The 27,439-nt window shown below is 51.5% G+C and overlaps 1 protein-coding gene across 2 annotated transcripts; it reads right to left on the bottom strand.

The window, feature by feature from the left end:
* Positions 1-1,022: 1,022 nt before the first annotated feature.
* Positions 1,023-22,035, bottom strand: BRD7 (bromodomain containing 7). 2 transcript variants are annotated; one of them, XM_080645174.1, is made up of 17 exons: positions 21,757-22,035; positions 21,120-21,328; positions 18,394-18,523; positions 18,028-18,085; positions 15,931-16,075; positions 13,009-13,119; positions 9,688-9,872; positions 8,688-8,811; positions 8,037-8,112; positions 5,744-5,851; positions 5,280-5,418; positions 4,744-4,855; positions 3,496-3,552; positions 2,514-2,625; positions 2,136-2,297; positions 1,873-2,016; positions 1,023-1,610 (listed from the first exon to the last, which is right to left on the bottom strand). In XM_080645174.1, exons 1-17 carry the CDS (start codon positions 21,803-21,805, stop codon positions 1,555-1,557), a joined length of 1,977 nt encoding a protein of 658 aa, XP_080501300.1. In that variant the 5' UTR covers positions 21,806-22,035; the 3' UTR covers positions 1,023-1,554. The 2 variants fall into 2 exon arrangements, with proteins under 2 accessions (XP_080501300.1, XP_080501301.1); XM_080645175.1 differs by having other exon boundaries at positions 2,136-2,279.
* Between the last annotated feature and the right edge of the window lie 5,404 nt (positions 22,036-27,439).

Here is a 27,439-nt window from a genome sequence, read left to right as displayed (position 1 = left end):
ATCTAATGCAGGTGACGTCACTACCACAGGGACCCCCGGATCTAATGCAGGCGATTCACTGCTGCAGGGACCCCCGGATCTAATGCAGGTGACGTCACTACCACAGGGACCCCCGGATCTAATGCAGGTGACGTCACTACCACAGGGACCCCCGGATCTAATGCAGGTGACGTCACTACCACAGGGACCCCGGATCTAATGCAGGCGATTCACTACTGCAGGCTCTCAGCTAGTCACCCATGGAGCCCCTGGGATTGGAGAACTGTGCAGAGAGACTGCAGGAAGAGGATACAAGGTTGCAGGCAGGGCACCTTGCACAGGGTGCTGGTGGGCGCGCGGATGAGTTGCATGTAACGGGGACGGTCTGAGTAAACGACAAGGCATTGCATGGCAGCAATGCTGGGAAGGGAGTAAGGCTTCAACGGCCGTTTACCCAGCAGTTCTTCACAGGAAGGGCTGGTTTCAGGTAAGTCCTGTGCTTAGCCGATCCTGAGAGAGCAGCGTGAACATTAGGCCGCAGGAGCTTAGAGAATACTGGTTACCGTGAATGTACGTGTGTGTGTTTACAACTAAAGCGCTGTGCCCGGAGGAGATGGGCTTTCCATGTTCAGATCGGAGTGTGTAACTGACCATGACAGCCACTTGCAGTTGTTTTATAAATGTTTTCTAATGACATCACTCCTTCCCACGTGCCACTTTGTTTGTGACAGGACAAGTCTCTTTTCTAACACTGACTAGGGACCCCCCACCCCCGAGGTTAGGGTGAGAAAACTCCCTAATGGGAGGAAGGCCCTCACCCACTGCAGGGGTGTGTACAGCAGGTCAACGTGCGGAAACATGCACAAAGGGGGGCGTTCTGTGCACTGAGTACGTATAGAGCTGTAGTGTTCGTTTTGGAACGTTACGTTCATGTTTATAAAGTACCTGTGCTGCTACATGCTTAGCCTTCCATGTATTAAATGACCAGTACGGAAAGCCTGCATGCCCTGACTTAGACGCTTGCTTGGCCTCAGGAATGATCTTAGCTAAGGCAGGGCTCCGGGTCAGGCTCACGGCTGCCTGCAGCACCGGGGCAGGAGCAGCCGCACTCCAGTCTCCCGAGGACTCTGCCCAGTTGGCTCCACCCACTTTCCAAAGCTCCGCTGGCAACAGGCCAGAGCCATATGCCTTCCTCACAGGCCCCTTCAAATCGTCAGGTGCAACCTGAGAAGGTAGGAACCATCTGGTTCTGGTTTCTTTGACAGGGACCGTGGAACTGAGGGCCTGGAAGTGTTTGGAGGACGTGTTTCCTTTAACGGATGGTCAGGAAAGAGGCTGTTTTCTCCCACACATTATCAGAAAGGCCAGGGATCACTGAGCTGACCTGCACCGTCCAGTTCATAGTCCCAGGGTCAGCTCTTACCCGACAGAAGGCCAGTCTCTGGAACGTTAAATTAATTGTTCCAAAGTTTAATTAAAAACACAATTTACAAATATTTAATATCTTCTGAAAAGCATTTCCAAATTAAGAATCAAAAAATATGTACATAATATATAATCAAATACTGGTCAGCTTCAACTCGCATCAGGGCCACACTCAGCAACATCCGTCTTTTTAGCTTCTTCAAAATCTGAAAGAAAAAACCCACTTAATTTAGCATATTTCCCCTTTCTGATGCAAAAAGGAACGTGACGGTAAGGTAGTGTCCAGAGGCGCTGGCACCCCTCCCAGGGGCACCGGGGAGACCGCATTATTAGGCGATCACTGAGCTCTTCCTGCAAATGCACTGAGCCTTCAACTTGCAAAGTGGAGAGAAGTGCAAGGACTTTACACACGAGCAACTCGCCGAGGGAGCACCTGTCACGGCCCCGCCCTCCTGACGTGGCACGCACCTTCTGTTAGGTCCACCAGGCTGCTTCCTGCACCGGGGCGGGGCACGGAGATGCCCATCGCTTTCCGAACCCCGTACGTGCTGACGACGTCGCCGGGAGTTACTTGCTGTGCAAGTTCTTTAAGGTTATTGGTCACCTGTTCAGCTAGAAAAACAAACAAACTGAGAACAGTTCGAGGTACTGGAATGGGGTTTCTTTAAAGAACAAGTGTACACACGCCAAGACGACGTGTCCCTGGAGCCCCCTCCCGCCGGGGGACCTACCGAGGTGCAGCTCCCGGTACGAGGGGCCCAGGAGGCAGATGGTGTTGGGCGGGGGCCTGGTGCTCAGGCGCTCGTTCTGGGCCTCCTGCAGCTCCCGGAGCAGCCGGGTGGTCTCGTCCAGCTTCCTCTGGAACACTTCGGCCTCTGTGGGGACAGCACACCCTGCAGAGGCCACCCGGGGTTCCACCTTGAGCGGGAAACGGAGCCGCGCGCTCCGAGGCTCTGGGGTGTACTGACAGATCTCCTCAAACCAGACCCCCACCACCAAGTGCTGTCCTGAAGCCTGCCCAGTGTGGGTGGCTCGTTAGCGGCACCGCGGGGCAGCCAGTCTTCAGTGCCGCGCCAGGAGCGCTCCCATCACCCCCCTGAGACATTCACCTTCAGAGTCGAACACTTCGACCGGAGCGCCCAAGTTTGCCACTGCTTCCAGGGCCGCGAGCCTGTCCTGACTGCCGGAGCCCAGCCGCCCCGCGGGCTCCACGTCGGTGACCTGCCGCGAGGGAAGAGAGGACTCATTGGAGCGTGCTAGGCCCCACAGGGCTGGGATGAGAAGCCGGGAAGGTGGCCTGTGCCTGCAGCCCCGTTATTCCACCTGCGCACTTCGCAGCTACCGTCTGACCCTACAGAAACGCCGTTGCCAAGTCCGGCAAAAAAGCGTCCACGCGCCCACGCTGCGCGGGAAGGCGAGGGAGTGTCTTGCACCACCTGCATCACTTGTCTCACGTGCCAGCCACGCAGAGCGTGAAAGGGACAACTGCCTGGGACTGCGACGTGGTGAAGACAAGAGCCACGCCAGCCCGGTCCGCCCTGCGCGCCCGCAAGAGCTCTTGTATATAAGGCGCTTCCTGGTCTCCTCCAGGCCCCGCAGCCAGGGGCCAGCATTGCATGGAGACACAATCCAAAACGGGGCGGCGTTTAATTCTGGACCACAAGCCCCACTTTCTACAACCTCAACGCTGCTATTTAGGAACACGTGGCCAAGGCTGATGGGTACCGTTAGGCTGTGGTGTCGCACTCCAAGCTCAACCCCCCGAGCACCTGCTCTCTCCACCGCCACCCGGGCTGGGGTATGGGGGAAAGCTGTCAGCTCCGGGGTGGCCCTCACAGCCCCCTCAGTGTCCTTACTGCTTTCCCACTCCTAACACTTCTTTCTTACACGCGGCCTCGCTGGGCTCCTGCCCCTGGAAGGACACGTGCACACACCACCCGCATCCGCATCTGTCCTACTCGATCTCCCGCCTGCAGGTGTGTCCCCGCGGTGAAAGGGCTTGCTTGCACCTTTCTTTACAAACAGAGCTTTGTCATGTAGGTCTTTCAGCTTGGTCTCCGTTTAAACATCTTTTATAAAGAACAGAATCACCTCTATCTCCTTGGCTGCGCTCAGGGTCCTGCTCTGGCCTTCCTCTTCAGGTGATGACTGTAGGAGAGAGACAGACAACAGTCTATTCCAAGGTACAGGCAAAGGCAAGTGTCACACACACAGGAAAACGGAAGGATGTGGATTTGGGGAATAAAATGAATGAGAGAGAATTACTGGCATTTTGCAGTATCTTGTGAGTCAAGAGCACCCCCACTAGTGACTCTGCGACGGGTAATTCTGTGCCTGATCCAAAAGCTATGCCTGTGCCCAAGGCGTGTGGTGAACAGCACAGGCGTCTAAGTGTCTGTTTCCCCAGCGGTCAGTCCGTAGGGGGAAATTAGGGGCGCCAGGGCCGTCCCACGTAGCAGGCGCTTCTCAGACAGAAGCTGCTGTGAATACAGCTCGAGACCCTGCCCGCTGCACAGCCCGTCCTCGGAGAGGACGCAGAGACAGACAAGCGCTTCAGGACTCCAACCAGTAACGAGGTCACCTTCCTGGAAGGTGGTGATTTATTTAACCGATTCCAATTTTTAAAAATTATGAACAATGTGTCTTTATATACAGCCTTTTCCTTATTTTCTAGAATAAATTCTGAGAATAGTAACTGTTGGATCAAAGAGCAGAGGAACTGTAAGTGGACACTCTGCCCATCGGCCAGGGGAGGGCCATTTGATTTTAGTTCAAGGCTGTTCACCGACAGGAAGGGCATCGGGGACCAGCTCAGCTCGGCCCCAGAAGGTGCGCTGCTGGTTCTGATCTGAGCCAGGTCGCTGAGCTGTCCCAGCTCATGAACTCTGTCCAGCTGCCCTGCGGACAGCTTACAGGCGTTAATGAGAGACGGCAACCAGGAGCGGCCTCCTCCGCTGCTGGCGGCTCCCCAGCTCGCTCACTGAGGAGGAGGAGGAGGAGGAGAGGGAGGAGGAGGGCATTCTCTCTCTCTCATTTCAGCCAGTGTTTCCAGCCAGCGAGCAGGCTTCCCTCTGTCAGGTGCACGGCACCGGCGGCCGCTCAGCTGTGAACCCACTTCTCACCCTGCGGGCGCGGGCGCAGGCCAGGCCTCTGCCTCGGACCGGGAGCCTGCACTACCGTTTCCGTCCACTGTCCTCCGCCCGTGGTCCCCACCCGGCCGGCCGTCCTCCCAGGGAGTGGAGCTCAGCTGTCACACGGTTAAGCCCGTGGTTTCATAACACCGCATGACTAATGCCGGACCAGTGACAGATCACCCTGCTTCTCTGGAGGCATTCTTACCGTCTCCGACTCCTGCAGGGTTCTCGAATGCCCTCCTTTAGTCAGAACGTCCAGTAAACTATCTGCCATGACGTATGGGTAATCTTGGCACGTGGCCAAGAACTCGTGGATGCTGAAAGAGAGCACGTTGGGACAGTCACTGCCATAGAACCGTCTCCTCTGGCTCCGTCTTCCCGTCACAGCCAGCTGTTCCCACAGGCGCCCTTCACTCACACCGCGATGCCAAGCTCACCCCCCGGTCCACGCTGTGTCTACATGTGCACCAGCGAGCATCTGCCATCGTGACAGAAGGCAACACTCGCTAACACAGTGAAGTGCAATGAAATGCTGGGGAGACTGGGAAAAATCCCAGCTCAGTGATGGAAGCCCCGGCTCTGCGGTGCGCTCCGTGCCCCTCCCTCACGCCCCCCCGGGGTGAATGCATCCCTCATGACTTCCAATGTATGAGCCTCTCAGTCACAACTCAAGTCTGGACCCCGCCCTGCAGATCAGTGCTAGAAAAACGTGGCATTCAGAATACCGAGCTGGTGACTCGCCTGAAGTCGCTGGGAACGTCCCCGTCGTCCTCCCCGTAGGTGGCGTAGATTAAATCGGAATCGTCCTTGCTGACGTTGGCAAACGTGGAGTCGTAGTGCGGTGCGTAGGAGCTGTACGGCCCGTAGTTCAGGTAGAGCACTGCGGGAAGGGGAGAGCTCAGCGCCTGGGGCCTGGTGGCGGGCTGTGCCTGCTTTAGCGGGCACCACTCCCCTCTACCTTTCCTGCCTCACCGACTGGTCCACAAGCCTAAGGCAGACATTTTCCCAGACAGATGCTTATGAAGCAGCAACTCAAGTGAATTTCCCCCACAAAGGGGAGAGCAAATAAATAAACCTCATTTTGAATACTAATACATGATGTCTCCGTCTCTTCTGAAGTTAGCAACTAATTAAAGTTGCAAAAATGCCAGCAAAGGGTGCGCGAACAAAGCCACGAAGGATGACTGTCCCGAGGGGCGCCTTACCCGGAGCTACTCTGTTCCTTTTATCCTCCTTGAAGCCCTGCAGAGTGTTCACTCCAGACTGAAGGCGCCCAGTGGTCATGCCCAGCCTCACGGGGCAGTAGCCGGGCTCTGAAACAGAAGGCGGGCATGGTGAGGCGGGTGCTGTGGAGGCGGCGAGCCGAGTGGCACTCCGCGCAGCACTGGCACACAGCTTCACGCCATCTACGTGACCGTGAGAAGATGGGGAGCCCTCCCTATCTCCAATTTTAACATAAAACCTGAGCTTAGAAAGGCAGGCATGGGGCCAGGACCCAAACCTGGTCCTCAGCACGCCCAACAGCTTCCTGGAATTCTATGCAGTCGTGTGGCGTGTTGCTTTAAAGAAAGATGGAGAAGTTGGGCCTTTTAAGGTTACGATGGAAGCAAGCAACCCAGAAGGAATACAGACAGCGGGGACCAGCCTGCAGACGCGGCCTCCGTAAGCCAGGAGCAAGGCCCAGGACACGGGACCCGAACTGAGCCGAGGGCTGAGCAGGTGGTGCTGGGGAAGGCCGCGCCCAGGGACCGGTGCGCTCTCCTGGCCTAGAGTCCTGGATTTTGTACCGGGACGGCCCTGCAGCAGCGGGTCCTGCGCAGCCGATCGGTGATAAACAAGGTGCCGTGAGAAACTTCAGTCCACAGCACATCTCCTCTCCTCCTCAGGAGGCGGCCCCGCGTTGGTGCCCTCCGGGGTACCGGCACCCCCACAGGAAGATGAAAGGGAGAAGCAAACGGGCATCTTCCATCTACACCAGGGAGTGGGCGCAAGGAGCCGCCAGCTCTGGCCACGTTGCGGTATCGACGGGCTGGAAACCGGGGCCCTGACGGGGAGACCAGACCCCTGGCTACAGAGACAGGAGGGGCAGGTCTCACTGCGGCCTCCATCGTTAACTGCACCTCCTAGTGCCCGTTTCACCACGGCTGTACGCAAAGAGCAACGTTCTCGACCGAGGAGCAGCTGCTTTGGACCAAGACCCTGTACACTCCTCCCACAAAACCTTCACCTGGAGGGAGATGAGTTTGGCTTCGAAAACGCAGCCCCAGGTCTCCCCTCTGAGGGACGGGCTCCTGGGGCCTCCACAGCAAAGTACGCGATGGAAACGGGCGCGCCCTGTCTGACTTCAGGTGCCCCCGCTCCTCCCTGCCTTAGGGGTCTCACCGGTGCTCCCCCCTCCCTCACCTTCTTGGGACCAAACTAAACACCCCTGGCGAAGGAAGCCCCCTCTGACCCCAAGGCCCTAGGAGGCAGCCCCTGCTCCGAGCCGGCACAGCGTGGGGACAAGCGCCACCTCCACGTGTAAATGGCTGGCGCCCGCCTCTCCGCACCCCACGGAGCCGAGCGAAGAGCCTGGTCTCTCCTTCGGTTCCCCAATACCCGCCGGCCACCCCAGCTCCTGACAGTGCCGCCCATAGTGGAAAAGCAGCGGTAGCGACCTTTCCTTCGGTTCCCCAATACCCGCCGGCCACCCCAGCTCCTGACAGTGCCGCCCACAGTGGAAAAGCAGCGGTAGCGACCTTTCCTTCGGTTCCCCAATACCCGCCGGCCACCCCAGCTCCTGACAGTGCCGCCCACAGTGGAAAAGCAGCGGTAGCGACCTTTCCTGAATACAGGAATTCTGTTGTATTCATTTCGGGATCCCCAGGGACCTCTCCTGGAGGCAGCATGAAAACGGTGTTTATAAAGTAAACGAACAACTGCATATTGCAGCACATACTTCCCCTCAGATGAATGACAAGATTAATATTTTTACATCCCATTTCCTATACGGTTCCTATATTCCCTGTATGATTTCCAATAAAATATCTGAGAAAATAAAATAAGACTGAAGTTATGAAACAGGGGTTCTCGACCTTTATAATTCCCACGGGCCCAGGGCAAGCCGACGGTCTGCCCTAGCCCGTCACGCGGACGGCACAGCACGGCCCGCACTCTCTCTTCACTGAAACAGCGGAGTTATGATGTCAGAATCGAGGGTTCTGAGATGCCCGGAGAAGTCACTGAGCTCCAGACCACGCTACAAAGCAGGGCTAGAAGTGACTGCCTCGTGTTTTGCCTGTGTTAAAGGTGGGTGTGACGCCCTCCGACTTGCTGGGTTAAAGAAAACTTGATCTGGGTAACATTTTGGGATGAGGAGAAAGGGGGCCAGCTGTTAACAGGAAGCACCGGTCTAGCCAGTTCACTGGAGACAATGATACGCCAGGCCGGTCCCTCTTCAGGCCTAGGTCCCTGCTCTCCGCCCACAGCAGCTCTGTGGGTCTGATCCTGTGAACCCACCTCCTACGACGGGGTCCACAGGGTGCAGCAGTCCCAGCGTCGTCGTCCCATCTGGCTTTCTTCTTTCAAATTCACACTGTAATGACCCAAAGGATTCACACGGCATAAGCGGTTTTGTGTGTGTCATATATGTATCACACCAGGCAGCCTTCCTGTATCACCATTACAGGTAGCTATCACATGACACGCAGATCCCGACTTGCACCCGCCTCCTGTGCACAGGTGCGGACGGCTAAACTAAGGATGGTTCGAGAAATCGCAGGCTGTGCAAGGCTCTGTGAAAGGGTCCTTAAGGCCACCTGGTTCTGCCTCCTCTGCCTAAACGGAGGACACTGAAGACCAGGAGAGGGGGTGACCTCCCAAAGTCATATGTGAATCCATGTGGTTTAAAACCAACGCGCCACCCAATACCATTTCAAAAGGCCACAGTGTTTTCGTAAACATGAGTAGTGGCTCATTTCCCGATTTTAGAACTCGTTACAACCAGTAGAAGAGGGTAAGGTTAATCAGGTAACTGACAAACAGCCACGACTTCTCAGGTCTGAGTGTGGTGCTGGGGGCCTGGGGCAGATGGGGACTGAAAGTACACGGGACTTAAACACACGCTCAGACCACCGGGTCAGCGGCTCCAAGGAGGGGTCAGCTCGTCACCTGACTGTTCACCAGCCGCCGGGTCAGCTTCCCCCCGGACTCCCGCACGATGCGGTCGATCTGCTCCTGCTCTCTCTCTAAAATGTGGCTCTTCACTTTATCGTCCAGCGTATCTTTGTCTTTCCTGAAAACACATGAATGTAAGTAAGAAAGAAGGTAAGGTGAAAACATCAAAGGGAGTTTCAAATATGGAGGCAGGTGGAGATGCGCTGTTCCCTAATTAATGCCGGGAAGGCTGTGTGTGTGCAGGAAAGGCAGCCCCAGACCTGGGCCAGCTCCCTCCCTTTGGGCCCAGTGTTATCTGCCTTAAACACTTTCCTCAGCACACTCACAAAAAACAGAATCTACCAAGAATATATTTTGAAGGGAGAGAAAAAATTTTTTTTAAAGTTTGACTTTGCATAACATTTAAAATTATAAATCGTAGAAACAGAACGAAAACTTGTCATAAAGTTTACTTTCTTTGCATTGTGACAGCAGAAATCCCAACTACTAATGAAAACCCTCTTCCAGGGTGGACCGTGAGGGGCTGGGTGGGGCAGGCCTGCCGCTGCTGCCCGCGCGGCCCCGCGGAGTCACTGCTCCTCGGGTGGCGCCTGGTGAACACGTTCACGTCCACGCGACAGCCGCCTCTTCCGGAAGCAGCTTCGGCTAAGCTGTGCTGAGCTTAACCACTGTCTCCACTCCCTTATGGAACACAGCAATGAATACCTTTCCCTCCACAAACAGTCCTACTTAAGTAAAGGCACGGACAGCGAGTCCCTAAGGAGAACTCGCTGGCTTTAAAACCACTCTCGTAAGAAGACGCGCTCAGGGCTGTTTTCCGAACTGTGCGGGGCGATTCCACACGGCGCCTGTAGGAGACGAAGGTAACCCTCCTCCAGATGGACTTCCATGCCCAAACCAGCCGCCCACAGGCACCGGGGCCTGGCTCCCCAGGCAGCACGCCCCTCCCCAGCCTGAACAGACCGCTTAACCGAGACCCTGCAAGGCTCCTTACTTCTTGTTTTCCTTGTGGGGACTCCTGAAGGCTTGTGCTTCCGTCTCGCCCGCGTCCTCCCTCTCCGCCGGCCAGCGGCCGCTGTCCTCCCCGCTCTGCGAGGGGTCTGCCCTGTCCTTCTGCTTCCGACTCTTCTGCAAGTCGGCCATGAAGTCTATGCTCTGCTTCAGGCTCTGGATTCGCTCCTGAAGACATTCAAGAGCACTCTTAGTGCATGTCTGTCACTAACCTTTAAAGTAACGCATTCTGTTTCTCACAAGAGCTTGCGTTTATCTTGTGATTGACCTGGGGAGACGAGCGCTCAATGTAACTGCACCAGGAGTATTAGACTCAGGACCCAGGACAACAGTCTATCCTTCCATTCAGACGACTTCACTTCCAACCTAAGAGAATGCTTTGTAACTTTACTGCATCATCAAATAGTTCACAGAGAGGACACCCGGATGAAGACTTTTCTCTGCAGTACGGAATTTAAAAAGCGGAATTGGGTTTCACAGCATGTTAACATTTTATATTGAACAGAATGGCTTATCACCTGAAGTTTAAGAATGAGCAGGCATTAAGACCTACAGCCCGTGAACACAGACAGTCTCCGAGGACTGTGGCACTCAGGACGGTCCTAGCGACCCTGGAAAACAGCCTGCCTGGGAACGAGGGGCCAGCACAGCTGCCTGCACGGAGCGCGAACGTTCCTCCCACCAAGGAAATCTTGTTTCTACCGCGTTCAACATGCTTAGTCTTCCACCGCGCTGATAAGCTGTCAAGTTTTTGCTGTGGTTAGGGGCCAGAGGCTTCTGGAAGATCTGTTCCTAGTGATGCCTCTGCCTTTGAACTCTAAGCCTTGTCCCTGGATGAAATATGGAGGGCGGTCTCCTTGGGGACGCACAGCAACGGCAGGGAAGGCTTTACAGAAAAATAGGAACTAGAAAGGACCAGAGGTCATTCAAGTAAGAATAATGAAGTCCAGACACACTAAGTGACTCATCTAAGGTCACAGAACCAGTGACGAGACCGGGCCTCCTGCTGCCCGTGCCTGTACCAGAGGTGCAGCCTGGGAAAGCCTCAGGAAAGCGATCTGCTGTATTTACAGAACTTTATTTTAAATAAAGTCATCTTAAAACTACTCACCTAACGTATTGTTCTGCAGACACAGATGTGAATGGAGGAGAAAATAAAAGCCTCGTCAGTGTGTTATCTAGAGGAACAGGTCACACGGCCGCGCGGTGACGGAGCCAGGACGGGCCCTGATCGGTGTGACCTATTGTGCTGCACTAGTACTGTTTGTGCTGTAGGCGGCCTCTCTGTTTATTTAGGTGACCAAGTTATTCTACGCATGCCCATTCCTTATAGAGATAACGTCTCCTCATCCTCAGAATTGGAACCGAAAAAACAATGGCTGGCTGCTCTCCCACCTGTTTGCACCGAACACGGGAAGCCACTATCTTTTAACAGGCCCCGTGCACGGAAGGTGTGCGGGGCCCTCCTGGGAGCACTGCCGTGAGGAGTTCGCTGGGTCTAACTTTAATCACGTAAATCACTGCTGTAAGGACCCCTCCCACCTGGGGTGGAGAGAAGTCAACAGGAAGCTATAACACAGGATGGGTAGGGCTCCTCAACAGGAAGAGGTCTGAGAAAAAGGAAGATAACAGCGAAAAGGGAAAGGGAGAAGAAACTTTATTTTCTGTGCCTTCAACCACCTCACCCCCAGTAAGCTCCAGGGGACACTGGAATCTTTCGCATGCTATATTAACTACGTATTTACGGACAGTAAGTGATGGCAATAGGGGTGAATCAACATGGATAAACTTGCTTTGGCTATGCTAGCCCTGTGAAGTACTTTCTCCTGGAAATTCATGTGCACAGTTTGGAGTAAAGGCTGCAACTGACAGAAGCACTTTTCCTTCTAATGGGTAACAACAAGCATCGTGGGTTTTTAAACCTGGGACATGGCTCGGTTCTGTCCTCTGAGTCCTTCTGCCAAGACTGGGATAAACACTTTACATTCTCTTTCCTCTGCAAGTTTTGCCAAAGATGGGTAACTGGCTTACATCACAGTTTCCTAGTCTTTAGGAGAGGACGGGAACGGAGGTCTAAATATTAGGAGTGCAAGAATTAATTGTCAATCCCAATGTTTCTCTTTCCCTTGTGAAGTGGATCCAAGAACCTTTCAGAGCCCAGCACAGACACTCAGACATGTGCACACCACGGTGGCTCTGTAACGTGGAACTGACACAGATGCGCCATCAAAGCTGAAAAACCACGTGGGGCCATGACTCACTCCTACTGTCCGAACGCCTCCGGTCCGAGCTCCAGCTCCGAGCTCCGGCTTTCTCCTTCCTGCCCTCTCATACCCACATTTCTTCTCTGCAAACCCCTCCTCTCCTGCTCTCCCTGGTCCGTCTCCTCCCCATGCCAGGTCTCCTCTCGCAGCAGCATTCACTGCGGGCGATGACCTTGGAGGCACAGGTCAAACCCGCCTCTGGAGATGAGGACACTGATGCCCAGGGGCTCATGTCCTGCCTGAGGCCCAGGCGTCAGTGGCCAAGAGCTCACACTAGCCCCGTCTCCCACTCCTGCTGTGGGAGGCGCCAATTTCCCATCCCACTCAGAGCTGTGAGTCAAGCCTCCGAGACGTGACTTGTCCCGGGAGCTCCCGTCTCTCCCACAGCGATCGCCTCAGTTTACCCTTCAGCCTCTGTCACCAGCCCTCATCCCAGATGACACCCACATCGTTTCCTGCCACTGTCGGCAGCACCTCTCGGGAGTCTGTGTGCTTACGCTGTCTCCGTCACACGGCTGGCGGGCGTGCCGAGGCCCCTGCCCACATTTCTCCACCTCGAATGCCTGACCCTCGCGGGAGCGGCCGCTCCCATCAGAGGTGGCTGTGAGACAGTTCCCAGTTAGTGCTCGTTTGTCTCTCCTCTCCCAGGAGTTCCCGTGCTGCGCCACACCGTCGGACCCCAGCCCTACACGGGGAGAAGCACTGCCTCCTGCCGGCTCCTCACCCACCAGCCTCTTCCTGGACTTCAGGCTGGTGTTTCTCAAGCAGCAAGTACAGTCTACCTGGTGAGGATCCACTCAAGAGCCTCGTATAAGTAATTACAAGTGAGCACCAATATTTATTCGTATCAGTTCCAACGAGAATCCTCCGCTTTCGTTTTCTTCTCTATTATTCAGAATTTTTCATTGAATATCTCAACTTAAACATGATCTGCCTAAACAATAAAACCAGTACTGAATTGGACCTGTATTACTATGACAAAAAACAAAAGAATACCACTTTCATAATAATTATTATTTATGGCAAAGAATTTTCCTTACCTGGCTAAGGATTTTCATTCCTGAGTGTAATAGCTTCTTTGCAGCTTTATAATAAATGGTCTCTGGTTTGTTGTAAATCATAGCATTAGTACACATAAGTTTGAAGTTATCCTGCAGAGAGAATATTAAGGGGGAAAATGCATTAAAACAAAACGAAGTACCCTTCTTTCTTGATTTGAAATCATACAGGCCTTCGAAAAATTAAAAAAAAAAAAAATCCTGTCCCCTTCTTTCATGTTTACTGAAGAACATTAATAGCAATTTATTAAGTTTTAAAACTCACAAATACTACTCAATTAATTTAAATATCCTACATTCTTTTCCAAATTCTTGAAACATTTCATAACTATATAAATTTTATGTATCAAGATAAAAATGTTAATCTTACTGAACAAAAAAGAAATAGAAGAAAATATTTCTAGCATATATTTAATAGAATAATTTTAACTGAGTAGTTAATCTAATTAGAAATGTTATTCTTAGTTTAAAAAAATCTTAAGTTTCTATATATTTATGAGTTAAATATTTTATTTCAGATCTTGACTGAAAACAGGGAACAGGGCTAAATTACCACATTATTTCCTACTAAATCCAAATTAACTGAGCAAAAATGTTACAATGCTTACACATTTTCGTTTACCTATATGGATGCTATTATAAGCTAAACATAATTTGCAGAACGTTGCAAAATCATGACAATGTGAAATAAACCATACAACCTCAAAAAGCTGAAACATGTAAATGGAGGAGCCAAATGACCCCAAATTACATTTCCGGTTTAAATTTCGAAGTACACAGACATCCCGGAGAAGCAATTCCACAGCCCAGTTTCCTGGGCACTTTTACATCACATAAATGTGAGCCATTATGTCAAGCCCGTACTAAACTAAACTGACAAAAATCAAACGAAAAAGAATCTGATGCCCCTAACAAACTCCTCCAAATCAAAACATTCGAACCCCACTATTTAATGAAGTGATGACAGCCGCGAACAGTCAAATGGAACACACAGAGGCACTGAGCACTGTTTAACAGTCACGAGAGGACTGATTCAAGGGTCCTAACAAACTGGTATTAAATTCGAAGTAGACGAAGTCCATGTGGACCTCGGCCCTGGCCCAGTCTCTAACCAGCCAGGCTTTTGCTGGACCCTGCGCCTCCAAGAATGTGATGAAAGCCACGGGCCCACTCGTCCCTCCAGCCTGTGCGTGTGCATGCACACACCAGAACAGACCTTCCCATGTAATTTTAGCGGGTTCCCGGTCCCCCCAAGGCTACCCAAAGGACCCTAAGTGAAGCACCCCTGGTACAGATATTCTGGCAAGCTTCCATTCCCTTAAGAATTATTAGATATTTCCCTGGGGGAAGGAGAGGCTGGTGAGGGGAAACACGCACTGGCCATTATTCATGCTAAATGAGCACGGGGCCTGGTAACTGCCAGAGGGCACTGCATTCTCCTGAGCACAGGCAACCTGGGGATGCCAGGGGCCTGCAGAACTGCCAGGTGCTGGGCGGGCTTTCCTGGACTTCTGTGCAATGGCCCCTCCGCATACTTCTCATGTAATTAAAAAAGTCCTCAACAGCCTAATGAGCTGGATAAGCCAGTAAGTATTACTTTTTGTTGCTGAAAAAACAAACACACACGAAGTAATATAGAAAACCCTAAAGAGTTAAAAACACTTGTTCATTTTAATTATGATAAGCCTAAGGCTTTTGCTCAAAAACGCTTAGGGGCACACTTTTCTCTCCTGTCATCACAAGACAAAGATGAGAGGAAAACTGTTCACTAAAAGAAAAAACAAAACTGTTAAGATTTTTTCCATTAAGCAATAATCAAGTTGGAAAAATGCTGAAATAAACAGTTCCAGCCTAATTTTCACCAGATGAAAAGTTTCCATTTCTCTAAAGACACAAGAATGTAACCCCAGTTTTCAGAGTAGTGGGGTATTATCTATATATTCAAAATGGATAGTAAGATAGAATTCAGTGCTGGTGTTATTCATACCTCTCAGCTGACTGACGTGGATAAAAAAAAAAAAGAGCAAATAAAGATATAGTTTACTGTCGGATTTCCCTTTTATAGCTGATTAGGGCAGATGCACACTACGAAGCTTATGCAGAAAAAATAAAGGCACAATAGACACCCAAACCAGTTTAGTCTGTGGTGCTTTGGCACAGAGCTGATGTAAAACACACGTGGTTCCTTTTCGGAGGAAGATGAAAAAGAGAAGTATCACCTCTCAAGTCAACCTATACCAAGACTGTAAAGACAGGGAAGACTTCAACTGTGCCACCAGGCATGTACGGCATGTTGGTGGCTTGTAGCTTCTTTACTTGCAAGTTTTTAATTTCCTTCCTTTTAAAGTTGAAGGAAATACGCTCGACAAATAGTGCCAAAGTGTCTCAGAGAACAAGTGACTTCATTCAACCAGCATTTCTGGGCCAGCCCATTTCACTCTCTCTGTGAGAAGACAGGCACACACACCTTCGATGTCTAGGAAAAGCGCTACTCTAATTCAATTTCATTAAAACATCAACCTTACCTGCATTGATCTGAAACTGAAAGTCAAGTATCTTATTTTAATGGCGGAGAAAATACACTGTAGAATATATGAAATTCAAAATTTTATGAAAATCCCCCAAATAATAAAAGATAGCAGATGGCTTATTTCATCTGGTTTTGAACCTCCAAGCTCAAAAATGTTTTCAAAGACAAAAATATAGAAAGATTTTTGGATTTTAAAATAAACTTAATTCTTTGCAAAGCAAAAGCTCAATTAGAAAGATTCTAAATACCAGACATGAAGGTTTCTACCAAGATCTTATATATACAGGACCCAAGAGCTTGACTCCCAAGCAAATAAAGTTACTTTGTATCATCGCTGTTATCTGTCCAATCACAACACAAACAGCTCTAGTCACCTTCAGTTCTTCTATGGACTGGTAGTCATTGTTCTTGATCTTTTCTTTCATGGTACTAAAATCCATTGGGTGCTTAATGATCATGGAGTAGCCAGGAGCAATAAAATCAGTCACAGGAAATGAAAAGAAAGCACTTGGGTCTTTTCTGTGAAGATATAAAAAAGGCAATTTTACTTCTACTACAAACATATCTACTGGTCTAAGAGCAGAAGTCAGAGGAAACCATTCAGATGTAGAAGGAATCTGTAGTATGCCAACATGCTTTCCACTGAAAACTACAGGGATAATTGTAAAGACTACTAACTATTTAATAACAAGGTGAAGATGTTTTAAATAACTGAACTCTTGTACAGAGAGTCTTTTAAAATATGCAGGTTAAATTAATCAGTAGTACCTCCTACAGAGGGAAAAATGAAACGAAACAGAAGACCCAGCTTAACTGAGCAGTGTCCTGGTCTTTGGAAGATCAGTACTCTGTATTTTTATCAACCACAGGGGAAAAGGCCAAAATAGTAACTGTGAATGCAAACCTGTGCAGTCTTCCCTATGGTTTCTAACTATTGGCTTGGACTCTTGGTGGGCCACACAATTATTACATCCCTGTGAGCATATGTATTTTGACTTCTATCGTGTGTGTGTGTGTGTGTGTAGGTAAAAGTGTGTTAAAAATATGACATTAAAAAGCCCTCATAATACCCTAAACTTGAGACAGTGTTTTCTATCACAGGCTCTCAACTCTTACTGGAGAACTTTGTAAAAACCCCAGTGGGCCAGGGAAGGCTTACCTCAGACCCACGGCATCAGAATCGCCTAAGGAAGGAGGGTGGGTCCAGGCATTGGTATTTCTAGGGTTGAGTACTGGTACTGGCACGGAAGCATTTGGCATTTGGACTAACAGGGCTGAGAACCATTGTTTTATATAATTAAGTCATGGGAGTGATTTTTTTCCTCTGGAAATTTGGCATACTAAAATTTTCTGATTCTAAATCATCATAACAATAAAAAATGGCTTAAAAACCAACCATGGCAGTGACTGTTAAAATGTATTTACCATGTACCAGGCCCGGTACTTGATGTATTTTATAGCTAACCCTCACAGAGCCATCCAGGAAGTGGTACCCTCACTTAGAGATGAGGACTGAGACTCAGGGCTCAGATCATTTGTTCTAGGTCGTAAGTCTGACAAGAGAGTTAAAATCGGAACCAGGTCTATGTGAATCTGCCTTTGTTCTTCCCAGCACAATGCCCACGCAATTAGACTAAAACACGAGAATAAGCAAAAGCATCCTGCCTGGGCCTCACACGTGCCGATGGGGGCTGCCCACCGCAGTTACTGTGAACAACAACACAGCCATCTGTGAGGCCTCTTCAGAGAAAACCATGTATGCCTCCGAAGATCAGTCATTTACTGGAGAGCCCACTTGGTCCGACCGAAGTGGCATTCCTAAACTGATCAACTGCATTCTTAGAATGCGTGCCCTGCACCTGGGAGTCCTCTGCCAGTGACATGTCTTTCAGCTAAAAGCTCAAATTCTGAGTAAAGACAGGCACCAGATATTTTAATAAAGACTGACTTATTCTTTTCCCTTTTACAAACTTAACATTGGTTTAATCTAGATACTGAAATTTTTAGAACAAATTCCTGCATTTGAAAGTGTCACAAACCCTATTTATAGTATTCTGCCTCCTGTCCCAGACTCAGTAATTGCTGAACTTTCACAGTGTGCTAAGCGCTGCACCAATACACAGACGGTATTTTTATCTATTAACGAAGTGGAAATATCTGTGTTGTTTATTCCTGGTTTAAAGCTTGAACGTCAGAAGTTACTTCAGATTAAAAAGAAATGTGCCATTAAGAATCTTACGTAACACTCTTCAAGCTGCCAGTTAAAACAAACTAAATGAGAACATCTAAAAGCCAGCCTCTTGGAGGGCTTCTATTGCCAGGCAAAATATTTATCATCCACTTTAAAATCAAGTACGTTTGGATGTAAGCCACAAAATGTGGCTTTAAATAATCAAAATAGAAAAGTGTTTTGGATACTATCTTTCTCCTTTCAATTTCCATGTTACAAAAGGACTGGAAAACCCATTTACCTCTGCAATTGTCTCATCAGCTGATTCAAAGCTTCTTGAAGGGGCGTCTGTTCTACTTCTAAAGCAAAGAAAGGAAAAGAGCACTTTAAAAAGGAAGATTCTATGGAGTACTGTTTAACTTATTTCCTTTCTATATAACTTATTCATATCCATCACTGAACACCTCACACAGAAATTCCATTCACCTTATAAATAAGTATGACTTCAAAACTGAAGCTAGTTTAAAGCTCTTACGCATCAGAGAAATAAGAAAACTTAAAAATTCCATTAAAAAGAGTTTAAACTTTAACTTGAAAGCTGGAAACCCAGTGACTTGCCCTGGCCGTGTCAGCCTCCCCACTCAGGACAGTTCCCCGTTGTGCTGACCTTCCTGTTTGGCTACAGAGCTGGAGAGAGGCTTCTCAGGAGGCAGGTCTAATCTTACAGGCGCCTGGCCCTGGAGGTCCTTGTCTGCCTCATTCTCCACACGGTCGCGATCGCGCTTCTTTCTATCCTCCTGAACAGAACAAAGGGAGGTAATTTAGAAATATTTCAGAATACCTTTAAACTAAATGATCTTACTTTCAGTGGAAAAAAAATAAGGCACCACTGAAAGTTCTTTTAAAAAATCTTCATGTATTTTACTGCCATCTACTGGAAACGGAGAAAATAACATGTTCACAAAGGGAAGAAAAGTGATTTGACAGTATAGGCCAGAATAACCATTTAGAAAATAACACTATTCCTAAAAGCAAGATAACATACCTAGGAATAAATCTAATAAAAATACCTAATACATTTTGGAAAAAATTATGAAATATTACTGAAAGCACACTGTGGAAGACCTGGATAAAGGAAATATACCATGTTCATGAACTGGGCACAGGAGTTAGTGGGCAAGAGCTCACACTAGACCCGTGATTCTCTCCAGAGTTATCTATAAATAAAATGTAATGCCAATAAAAATTGTAAGATGGGATTTTTTCATGACATTTGACAAGCCAATCGTATAACTTATCTTGCAGGTCAAAATTAAGAACAGTCAGAACAGTTTTGAGAAAGGTGACAATGAGAGTCTTACCAGGCACACAGCATCTGTATAAAGTGACAGTAATTAAGACAATGTGGGTCTGACATAGGGATAGCCAAACGGACCAAGAGAACAGACTGCAGAGCCCAGAAACAGACCCACACACACAGCAAGTCTGGGCGTGCCACAGAGGAGGCATCGTTGGGAATACAGACAACAGGGAGTGAGTGCTGGGACAACTCGTTATCGGCATGGAAAAAGACAAATGAATGCAGGTCTCTACCGCATACCATACACAAGTCAATCCCAGGTATAGGAGACTGAAACGTACAAAGCAAACCTTTAAACCTCAGATAAAGAATCTTTATGACTCGAGTAGAAAAAAATGTTCTTCCCCATAAACAAAGCTAAAAGGCTAGCTATCAACAGCGATAAAGTACTTGCAACGCAAACAACTGGAAGTACCAGAAAGATTGCATAAGGAACATCTACAAAAGGCAAAGAACCCAACGGAAAACGGGTGAAGAGTATCACAGGTAACTCCCAGAATAAACCTGAGATGTCAAGGAATTAGCTCAAGGTCCCTAGACCCGTGGTCGGCAAACTGCGGCTCGCGAGACACATGCGGCTCTTTGGCCCCTTGAGTGTGGCTCTTCCACAAAATACCACGGCCTGGGCGAGTCTATTTTGAAGAAGTGGCGTTAGAAGAAGTTTAAGTTTAAAAAATTTGGCTCTCAAAAGCAATTTCAATCGCTGTACTGTTGGTATTTGGCTCTGTGGACTGATGAGTTTGCCGACCACTGCCCTGGGGAAACTTCTTTTCACAATGTACACTCGACCCTGGCAACACAGAAGTGGGTGCACTCCTATGTGGAGTTTCTCCAGTAAATGCCTTACTGTTTTCGACCTCCTGTCGGGAGGCCCAGATGGGGCGGGCCGAACGTATGTGTTGATCTATGACATTTTATACAGGGATCTGAGCATCTTTGGAAGTTGGTATCCTAGGGGGTCCTGGAACCAATCCCTCCTGGATACCAGGGGACAACTTAAGTTTCTGGGGAGTCAAGTTGCATGCAGATTTTCGACTGCAAGGGGGGCGGGGGAGAGGGTCAGCGCCCCTAACCCCTGTGGTGTTCAAGGGCCAACTGTCCACAAGAGTATTTACTGCAGCCCTGGCTGAATCAGTAAAAAAAATTAGAAACAACACAATGCCTGCTCCAGGGAGATGGACCGCTGCCTTGTGGCTTATTTACGAGTACACAGCAGGTGAAGTGAACACGCTGCAGTGACACGAGGTGAGCGTACCGGGGAGGGAAGTTATTACGATTTTACTCAGCTTGCAAACCAAGGTGGCCGTGACTTATTTTTCATCTATTAACTACCAACGGTTAAGAAAATGCTTATTTTCATTCCTGGTGTCCTATCCCTTGAAGATCTCGATCCAATTTTCTCTTCGACAGTTGAGAGCAAGTGCAGTTTTATTTTTATTTTTCAAAAATATATTTTATTGATTTTTTACAGAGAGGACGGGAGAGGGAGAGATTTAGAAACATCGATGAGAGAGAAACATCGATCAGCTGCCTCCTGCACACCTCCTACTGGGGATGTGCCCGCAACCAAGGTACATGCCCTTGACCGGAATCGAACCCGGGACTTCAGTCCGCAGGCCAACGCTCTATCCACCGAGCCACACCGGTCAGGGCACAAACGCAGTTTTAAAGGGTGGAAGCTGCCCGTTCAGTATGTGGCATTGGGAGTACCTTTATCTAGGAACAAAATGTGTGAACCCGGGCGGATCCCATTCGCTTACGAAAGGAGTCTCCGCCCCCCTGGGTCCCCGGAGGCCCGCCCAGGTGGGCCGGGCCGCTCCCTCCGCTGGGGTGTGAGCGCACCTGGAGGGGAATTAAACGGAGCTGCCGAGGCACCCGGTGGCCGGTGTTCCCACTCAGCCCTGCTCCTCCTCGCAACAGGGCGGCCTTTAAAAAGGCGGCCAGGGCCCGGAGAAGCCGGTTCCATTGGGGGCGGGAGCCGGAGGAGGCACCACCGGTGCGGGCACCAGCGGCGCGGGCGCGGCCGCACTTACCTTCACGCGCCGGCGTTTCCTGCCCTTCTCCTCCCCGGGGACCTGCTTCTCGCCCTTCTTCCGCTTCTTCCGCTTTCGGTCCCGGTGCTTGTCATGCTCGCTCTTGTCTTCGAAGAGGCTGGAGTCGTGCCCCGAACTGCCGGTGGAGAGCTCGGTGACCTCGCTCCCGCCCACCTTGAGGACCAGCTTCAGGGGCTTCTCCACATACTCTGGGGGGGGAAGGGAAGGAGAGGGGCCGGTTCACGGAGGGCCCGGCGGGCTGGTCCACCGTGCAGGGCCGCGGGGCGGGGAGGCGGGGGGCCGGCGGCGCTGGGCACGCAGGGGGCGCCCCCGAAGCACCTGTTGAATGACGGGCACTCGCCGAGTGGGTGCCCCGAACGCCGCCCGGCCTCTCGGGACCGTCTCACGCCGCCCTCCGCGCCCCGCCGGGGTCAGGGGTCCCGTGGCCGCCCCCGCCCCCGCCCGTCGGGGTCTGCGCCGCGCCCCCGTCGCGGGTCCGGGCCTGCCCGGGAGAGGCGCGGCCCGGCCGCCTCGGGCGCTCGAGGCGGGGGGGGGGGGTGTCGAAAGCTCGAAAAGCCGCTGGAGCGGCCACGGCTCGCCGGCCCCCGCCCCCGGGCCCCCGCGGCCCTCTCCTCACCCTCGTAGAGGTGTTTGTCCGACTTGTGCTTCTTGTGCTTCTTGCCCATGTCCGACCGGGCCCCGGTGCCCGCCCCCCGCGCCAGGCCCAGGCCGTGCGCCGCCGCTTCCGGTCCGGGCCAGGCGAGCGGAGGGCGGGAGCGGGGCCCGCGAGACCCAGCGCCGCGAGGCAGGGGGACGGCGGGCGCCGGCGGCGCGAGGCCCCTCACGGAGACGCAGCGAACGAGACGCGGCCGCAGCGCGAGAGCGGCGGCGGGTCGGCGAGCGGCCAGCGCGGAGGCGGGAGAGAGGGCCCGCGGCGCACGCTGGGAGCAGCCGGCTGCGCGTGGCGGCCCCTGGCGGCTGGAGGGGGCGCTGCAGCCTCCGGGCCCGGGGGGCGGAGTCCGACCTGGAGGCGGGGCCACTGCTCTGAATTCTCCCTTTCTTCTGTCACTCTCCCTCCTCTCTCTTTCGCTCCTCCCTCTTCCTTCCCTCACTGTCTCTCTCCACCTCTCTCCGTTCTGTCCCTCTTGTCTTTTTCTCTCCCTCCCTCCACATCTGTTTCTCTGTCTTTTTCTTTCCTTCCCTGCATATTCTCCTTCCTTTCTCCCTATCCTGCCTCATTCTCTTTCCTCCTTCCTCTCCCTTTCCCTTTCCTCCCTCCCTCCCCTTTCTTCCTTTGCCTTTTCTTTTCATCACCCTTCCTCCTTTCTTCCTATCCCACTTTCCCTTTCCCCTGTCCTCATTGAACAATATTTATGGAGCCCTGTACTGGATGCCAGATCCAGCAAACCCAGCACACTGGTAACGGAGGGATTCCAACCGTAAAAATCGCAGGTGCTGATATGTAAAGGCCTCCCCGCATAGGGTGCAGCTTGGTTTCAGCCATTGGCTGTAACCCTTTTTGCTGTAAGGAGAACCGCTAAGCCCGCTGCCCCGGGGGTCCGGCCTCCGCGGTGGCATGCCTTACTCCAGGCCGAACCCATGAGTGTACCTGTCTGCTCCCCCCGGGCAGAGTCTGGTCTTGTTCCCTTGGCATCCACAGCACCCGCACCGTGACGCCTGCGGTGCCCCTTGGCGCTAGCTTCCTCTGTCTGTGTGCCTCTTTCTTCCCTCCCACCACCCTGGGGTGGAGGAAGAGGATCTGGTTAACACTCACACTGCAGAGTGAGTAATTCCCCGCCCCCCCCCCCCCCACAGGTCCTGTATAGCTCCCCCAGGGCTCACGGCAGGGAAAGGAGAGTAAGAGCAGGAAGTGGAAAACATTCGCAGGAAAGGTTCCTGGGAGAGAGAAACCCTCACTTGTCTCCCTTTTTATTCCCAGCTGCAGGGCGGCGCCCGCACCTCCGAGGCACCACATGCTAACTGAACTGGACCTCGCCGTGTGGGTCAGACTCTAACAGGGGTGGGCAAACGTTTTGACTCGAGGGCCACCATGGGTTCTTAAACTGGACCGGAGGGCCGGAACAAAAGCATGGATGGAGTGTTTGTGTGAACTAATATAAATTCAAAGTAAACATCATTACATAAAAGGGTACCGTCTTTTTTTTTTTTATTTCAATAGTTTTATTCATTTCAAACATTTTAACAAGAAGAATGTAAACACTAATTATTATCATTTGAAACTTCAAAAAATGGAGGAATCATAGCACAATAACATACCTTCTATTGAAGATGGCAAAGGCAAAATAAAATTGCCTAACAAAGGAAAGGTACAAAAGCCTTTCAAATTAAACTTAAATATAATAAAATAATTTAAAACTAAAACAAATAGAAAAGAACAAAATGTGTAAACAGTAAATTAAACATTTTCTTTAGTGCAACTTCCAAATTATGCCCGGGACGTAGATGTAGATGGCAATGTAGACTGGGTTGAAAGGTTTTTGGTCTTTAAAACATCAACTTCAGTGGGAACAGTGTTGTTGGTCTCCTTTTTAGCTAATGCTCTGATACTGTGCTCTCCAGGGGCGTGTCTCCCTACATCACCACGATAACGTGTCTCCGCATTCCCAGGGTGATGTCGGGGGACGCGTCCGCGGGCATTCCAAGGAGCCTCTGGGAGATTGAGAGGTTGTTCCTTCCACTGAATGGGGATATAAATCCGCCCACTCAGAAGAAGGAGCTGCGGCCGTGTTTCCCCACGTTGCCATGTTAAAACTGCTGCTGGTGAAGGAGCGGAGGGGAGAGCAAGAGAACCCTCCGCTCTTTCGGCTCCGCGGGCCGGATAGAACAGCCGAACGGGCCGGATCCGGCCCGCGGGCCGTAGTTTGCCCACGGCTACTCTAGAAGGACCCCTCCAGGTTCCTCCTCCTGGGATTTATGTCCTAGAGACCTGCTCCTCACCAACAGAATGTGGCAAAGGTGATGAGCTGTCACTTTTGGGGTTCGGTTACCTGAGAGTGGGACTTCTGTCTTGCTAGCCAACTCTGTGGCTGTGATGGTGCGGGTTGCCGTGGAGAGCCAGCCCCCCTTGTTCGCCCGCCCCCCCACAAGGAACAGGGCAGCCTCCAGCCACGCTGGGCTCAGCACAGTCGCTTGGAAATACGTGTCGGGTGAAAGAATAAATAATTGCTACTGTTCTGTTAAGGATTCCTTCTCTCCTGAGGGTCATTTTGGTTGGGGACGGAGACAGGAAGTGACAGGTGGCCTCCTGAACAGTCAGAGGAGGAGGAGGAAGAGAGCCGCTGGGGAAGGCTGCCCCCCCCCGTCCCCCCCCCCCCCCCCCCCCCCCCCCGGGTGTGTGGCATTCCCAGGAAATGGCCTCTGCCCGCTCTCAGGAGAGGCCGGGTGCCGAGGCAGGAGCCGGCCAGACTCCTGACCCTGAGCCAGGCTCCCAGCACCTCTGTGCGGCGGGCCTCAGCGCTCCAATGGGGGGGGCTCCCAGCACCTCTGTGCGGCGGGCCTCAGCGCTCCAATTGGGGGGGCTCCCAGCACCTCTGTGCGGCGGGCCTCAGCGCTCCAATTGGGGGGGCTCCCAGCACCTCTGTGCGGCGGGCCTCAGCGCTCCAATGGGGGGGCTCCCAGCACCTCTGTGCGGCGGGCCTCAGCGCTCCAATTGGGGGGGCTCCCAGCACCTCTGTGCGGCGGGCCTCAGCGCTCCAATTGGGGGGGCTCCCAGCACCTCTGTGCGGCGGGCCTCAGCGCTCCAATTGGGGGGGCTCCCAGCACCTCTGTGCGGCGGGCCTCAGCGCTCCAATTGGGGGGGCTCCCAGCTCCACGGATGGCTGATGTGCGGGGCACCTGGCCGGCGGGTAGTGAGGCCTCCCTTAGTGGGGCAGTTCTGGGAGCGCCCGGTGGGGACCCCTCACAGCTATCCCCCCATGGCTGACCGGAAGAGGCTTCCTGGTGGCTGACCCCGTGACCCAGACAGACTAAGGCCATGAACGTCAGGGCCTCCAAGATGCTCACCTCTGCCCTTCTGGGCTCCTCACAGCCCCACCGGGCGAGGCACCGCCAAGGCCAGTTGTTCTTGGGCTACTTACTTCTTCTCTGGTCTTTGTCTGGACCTCAGTGTTCCTGTCTGGGGAATGGGCAGAACCAGCCCTGCCCGGCCTGTGTGGTTGGCACGAGGGCCAGGGAAGGGAGGAGTGGAAAGGCTTCTTGACCCAGTGAGAAGGAGCAGGAGGGAGTGGGGGAGGGCCCACGTTCCTGGCTACTCTGGGGGTGCCTGCCCTCTGTCCCCGGGGGCAGGGGGGAGGGGAAGAGAGGTGGCAGTTCCAGAGCCCCGGCCCCCGGTGGCTGTAACAGGTGCCCAGTGTGGCAGCATGGACCGGCCAATCTGGCGCCAGCCTGTGTGTGCGAGCGGGCAGAGGCCAGCTCCCTGGGCAGCTCTGCGGGGATGCAGCGGCCCGAGGTGATTCGCTGTGACAGGCTGTTGACAAGGCAGCTTCCAGGGTTGCTCACGGTCACGGGGGGGGGGGGGGGGGGGGGGGGCGCTGGCCCAGCCGCCTGCCTCTGCGGGAGCAAAAGGCAGCAGATGGCAGCTGTCCACGTGGGGGTCTGGGCTGCCTCTGCCCTCGTGGCCTGCGAGCTGCTTGCTGGAGGGCAGCGAGTCCAGCCACGGTGCCCACTGCTGACAACCTCAAAAGTCGTTGGGACTCAGATTCTGCCGTGACAAAGGTACACCTGCAGTCCTCGATGCTGTAATAATCCGAACAATAAAGATGTATTTAAAAATACATAAATAAAAAATAAATAATAAATAAAATGTAAAAAAAAATAATGGGAAAGAGGAAACACAAGGACCTCCTTCCCTGTCCCCCTCCCCCCTCTCCTCCCCCCTCCCTCTCCCCCTGCTTAGTTTTGTTGGGTGTCTATTCTTGTGCCAGGCACTGTGCTAGGTGCTGGAACTCAGTGGGAGCAAAATAGACATGGTCTCCTCCTCATGGAGTTCACAATCTGGCCAGGGAGACACACGAGTAACGACACGGCTAATTATTTAAATATAGTTGTGCTCATTGTTACGGAGGAAAACAACAGGGCGCTGATGGGACGGGACTCTGAGCCAGCCTTGGGTCAGGCAAGGCCCGCCCCTCTCCCCCCACATTGGCCTGGAGGAGGAGTCTTAGGTCGGGTGCCCTGGACGCAGAACCTTTTAGGTTGATGGGGATCTGGCCCACGTATCCATGTCTAGTATATGGGAAAAGGATTAGCTTTTGTGTATTAACCTTGTATCCTGCAACCTTGCTGTAAGCGTTTATTAGTTCCAGGTTTTTTGGGTCAATTTTTTTTTTTTTTACCAATTGTTGGTTTAATTTCTTTTTTTTTTCCTTAAATATATTGATTTTTTACAGAGAGGAAGGAAGAGGGATAGAGAGCTAGAAACATCGATGAAAGAGAAACATCGATCAGCTGCCTCCTGCACACCTCCTACTGGGGATGTGCCCGCAACCAAGTTACGTGCCCTTGACCGGAATCAAACCTGGGACCCTTCAGTCCACAGGCCGACGCTCTATCCACTGAGCCAAACTGGTTTTTGCTGGTTTAATTTCTTTAACAGAGATAGATGATCATGCAACCTGTGAACAAAGACAGTTTCTTCCTTCTCAATATGTATTTCCTTTCCTTGTCTTATTGCATTGTCTAGCACCTCAAGTGTTGTGTTCAAAAGCAGCGGTGAGAAGGGGCATCCTTGCCTTGTACTTGATCTTAGAGCAGCCGTGGGCAAACTACGGCCCGCGGGCCGGATCCGGCCCGTTCGGCTGTTCTATCCAGCCCGCGGAGCCGAAAGAGCGGAGGGTTCTCTTGCTCTCCCCTCCGCTCCTTTACTTTGAATTTATATTAGTTCACACAAACACTCCATCCATGCTTTTGTTCCGGCCCTCCGGTCCAGTTTAAGAACCCATTGTGGCCCTCGAGTCAAAAAGTTTGCCCACCCCTGGCTTAGAGGGAAAGCTTTGAGTTTGTAGGAAACTCAAAGTTCAGGATGATGTTAGCGGTAGGTTTTTTTGAGATATTCTTAATCAAGATGAGGATGTTCTTCTCTATTTCTAGTTTATTGAGAGATATTTTAAAATTATTAATAGGTGTCACATGCTATTTTTTTTTTACATCTATTGCCATGATCCTATGGTTTTTCTTTTTTAGGACATTGATATGATGGATTACATGAATTGATTTTCAATGTTGAACCAGCTTTGCATGCTTGGGATAAATCTCACTTGCTCATGGTGTATAAGTCTTTTATACATCACTAGATTCTATTT

The sequence above is a fragment of the Plecotus auritus genome, assembly GCF_963455305.1.
Source record: "Plecotus auritus genome assembly, chromosome: 10".
Lineage (NCBI taxonomy): Eukaryota > Metazoa > Chordata > Mammalia > Chiroptera > Vespertilionidae > Plecotus > Plecotus auritus.
The sequence above is the reverse complement of the archived record's forward strand: the minus strand, read 5'-3'. Positions and strand labels throughout refer to the sequence as shown.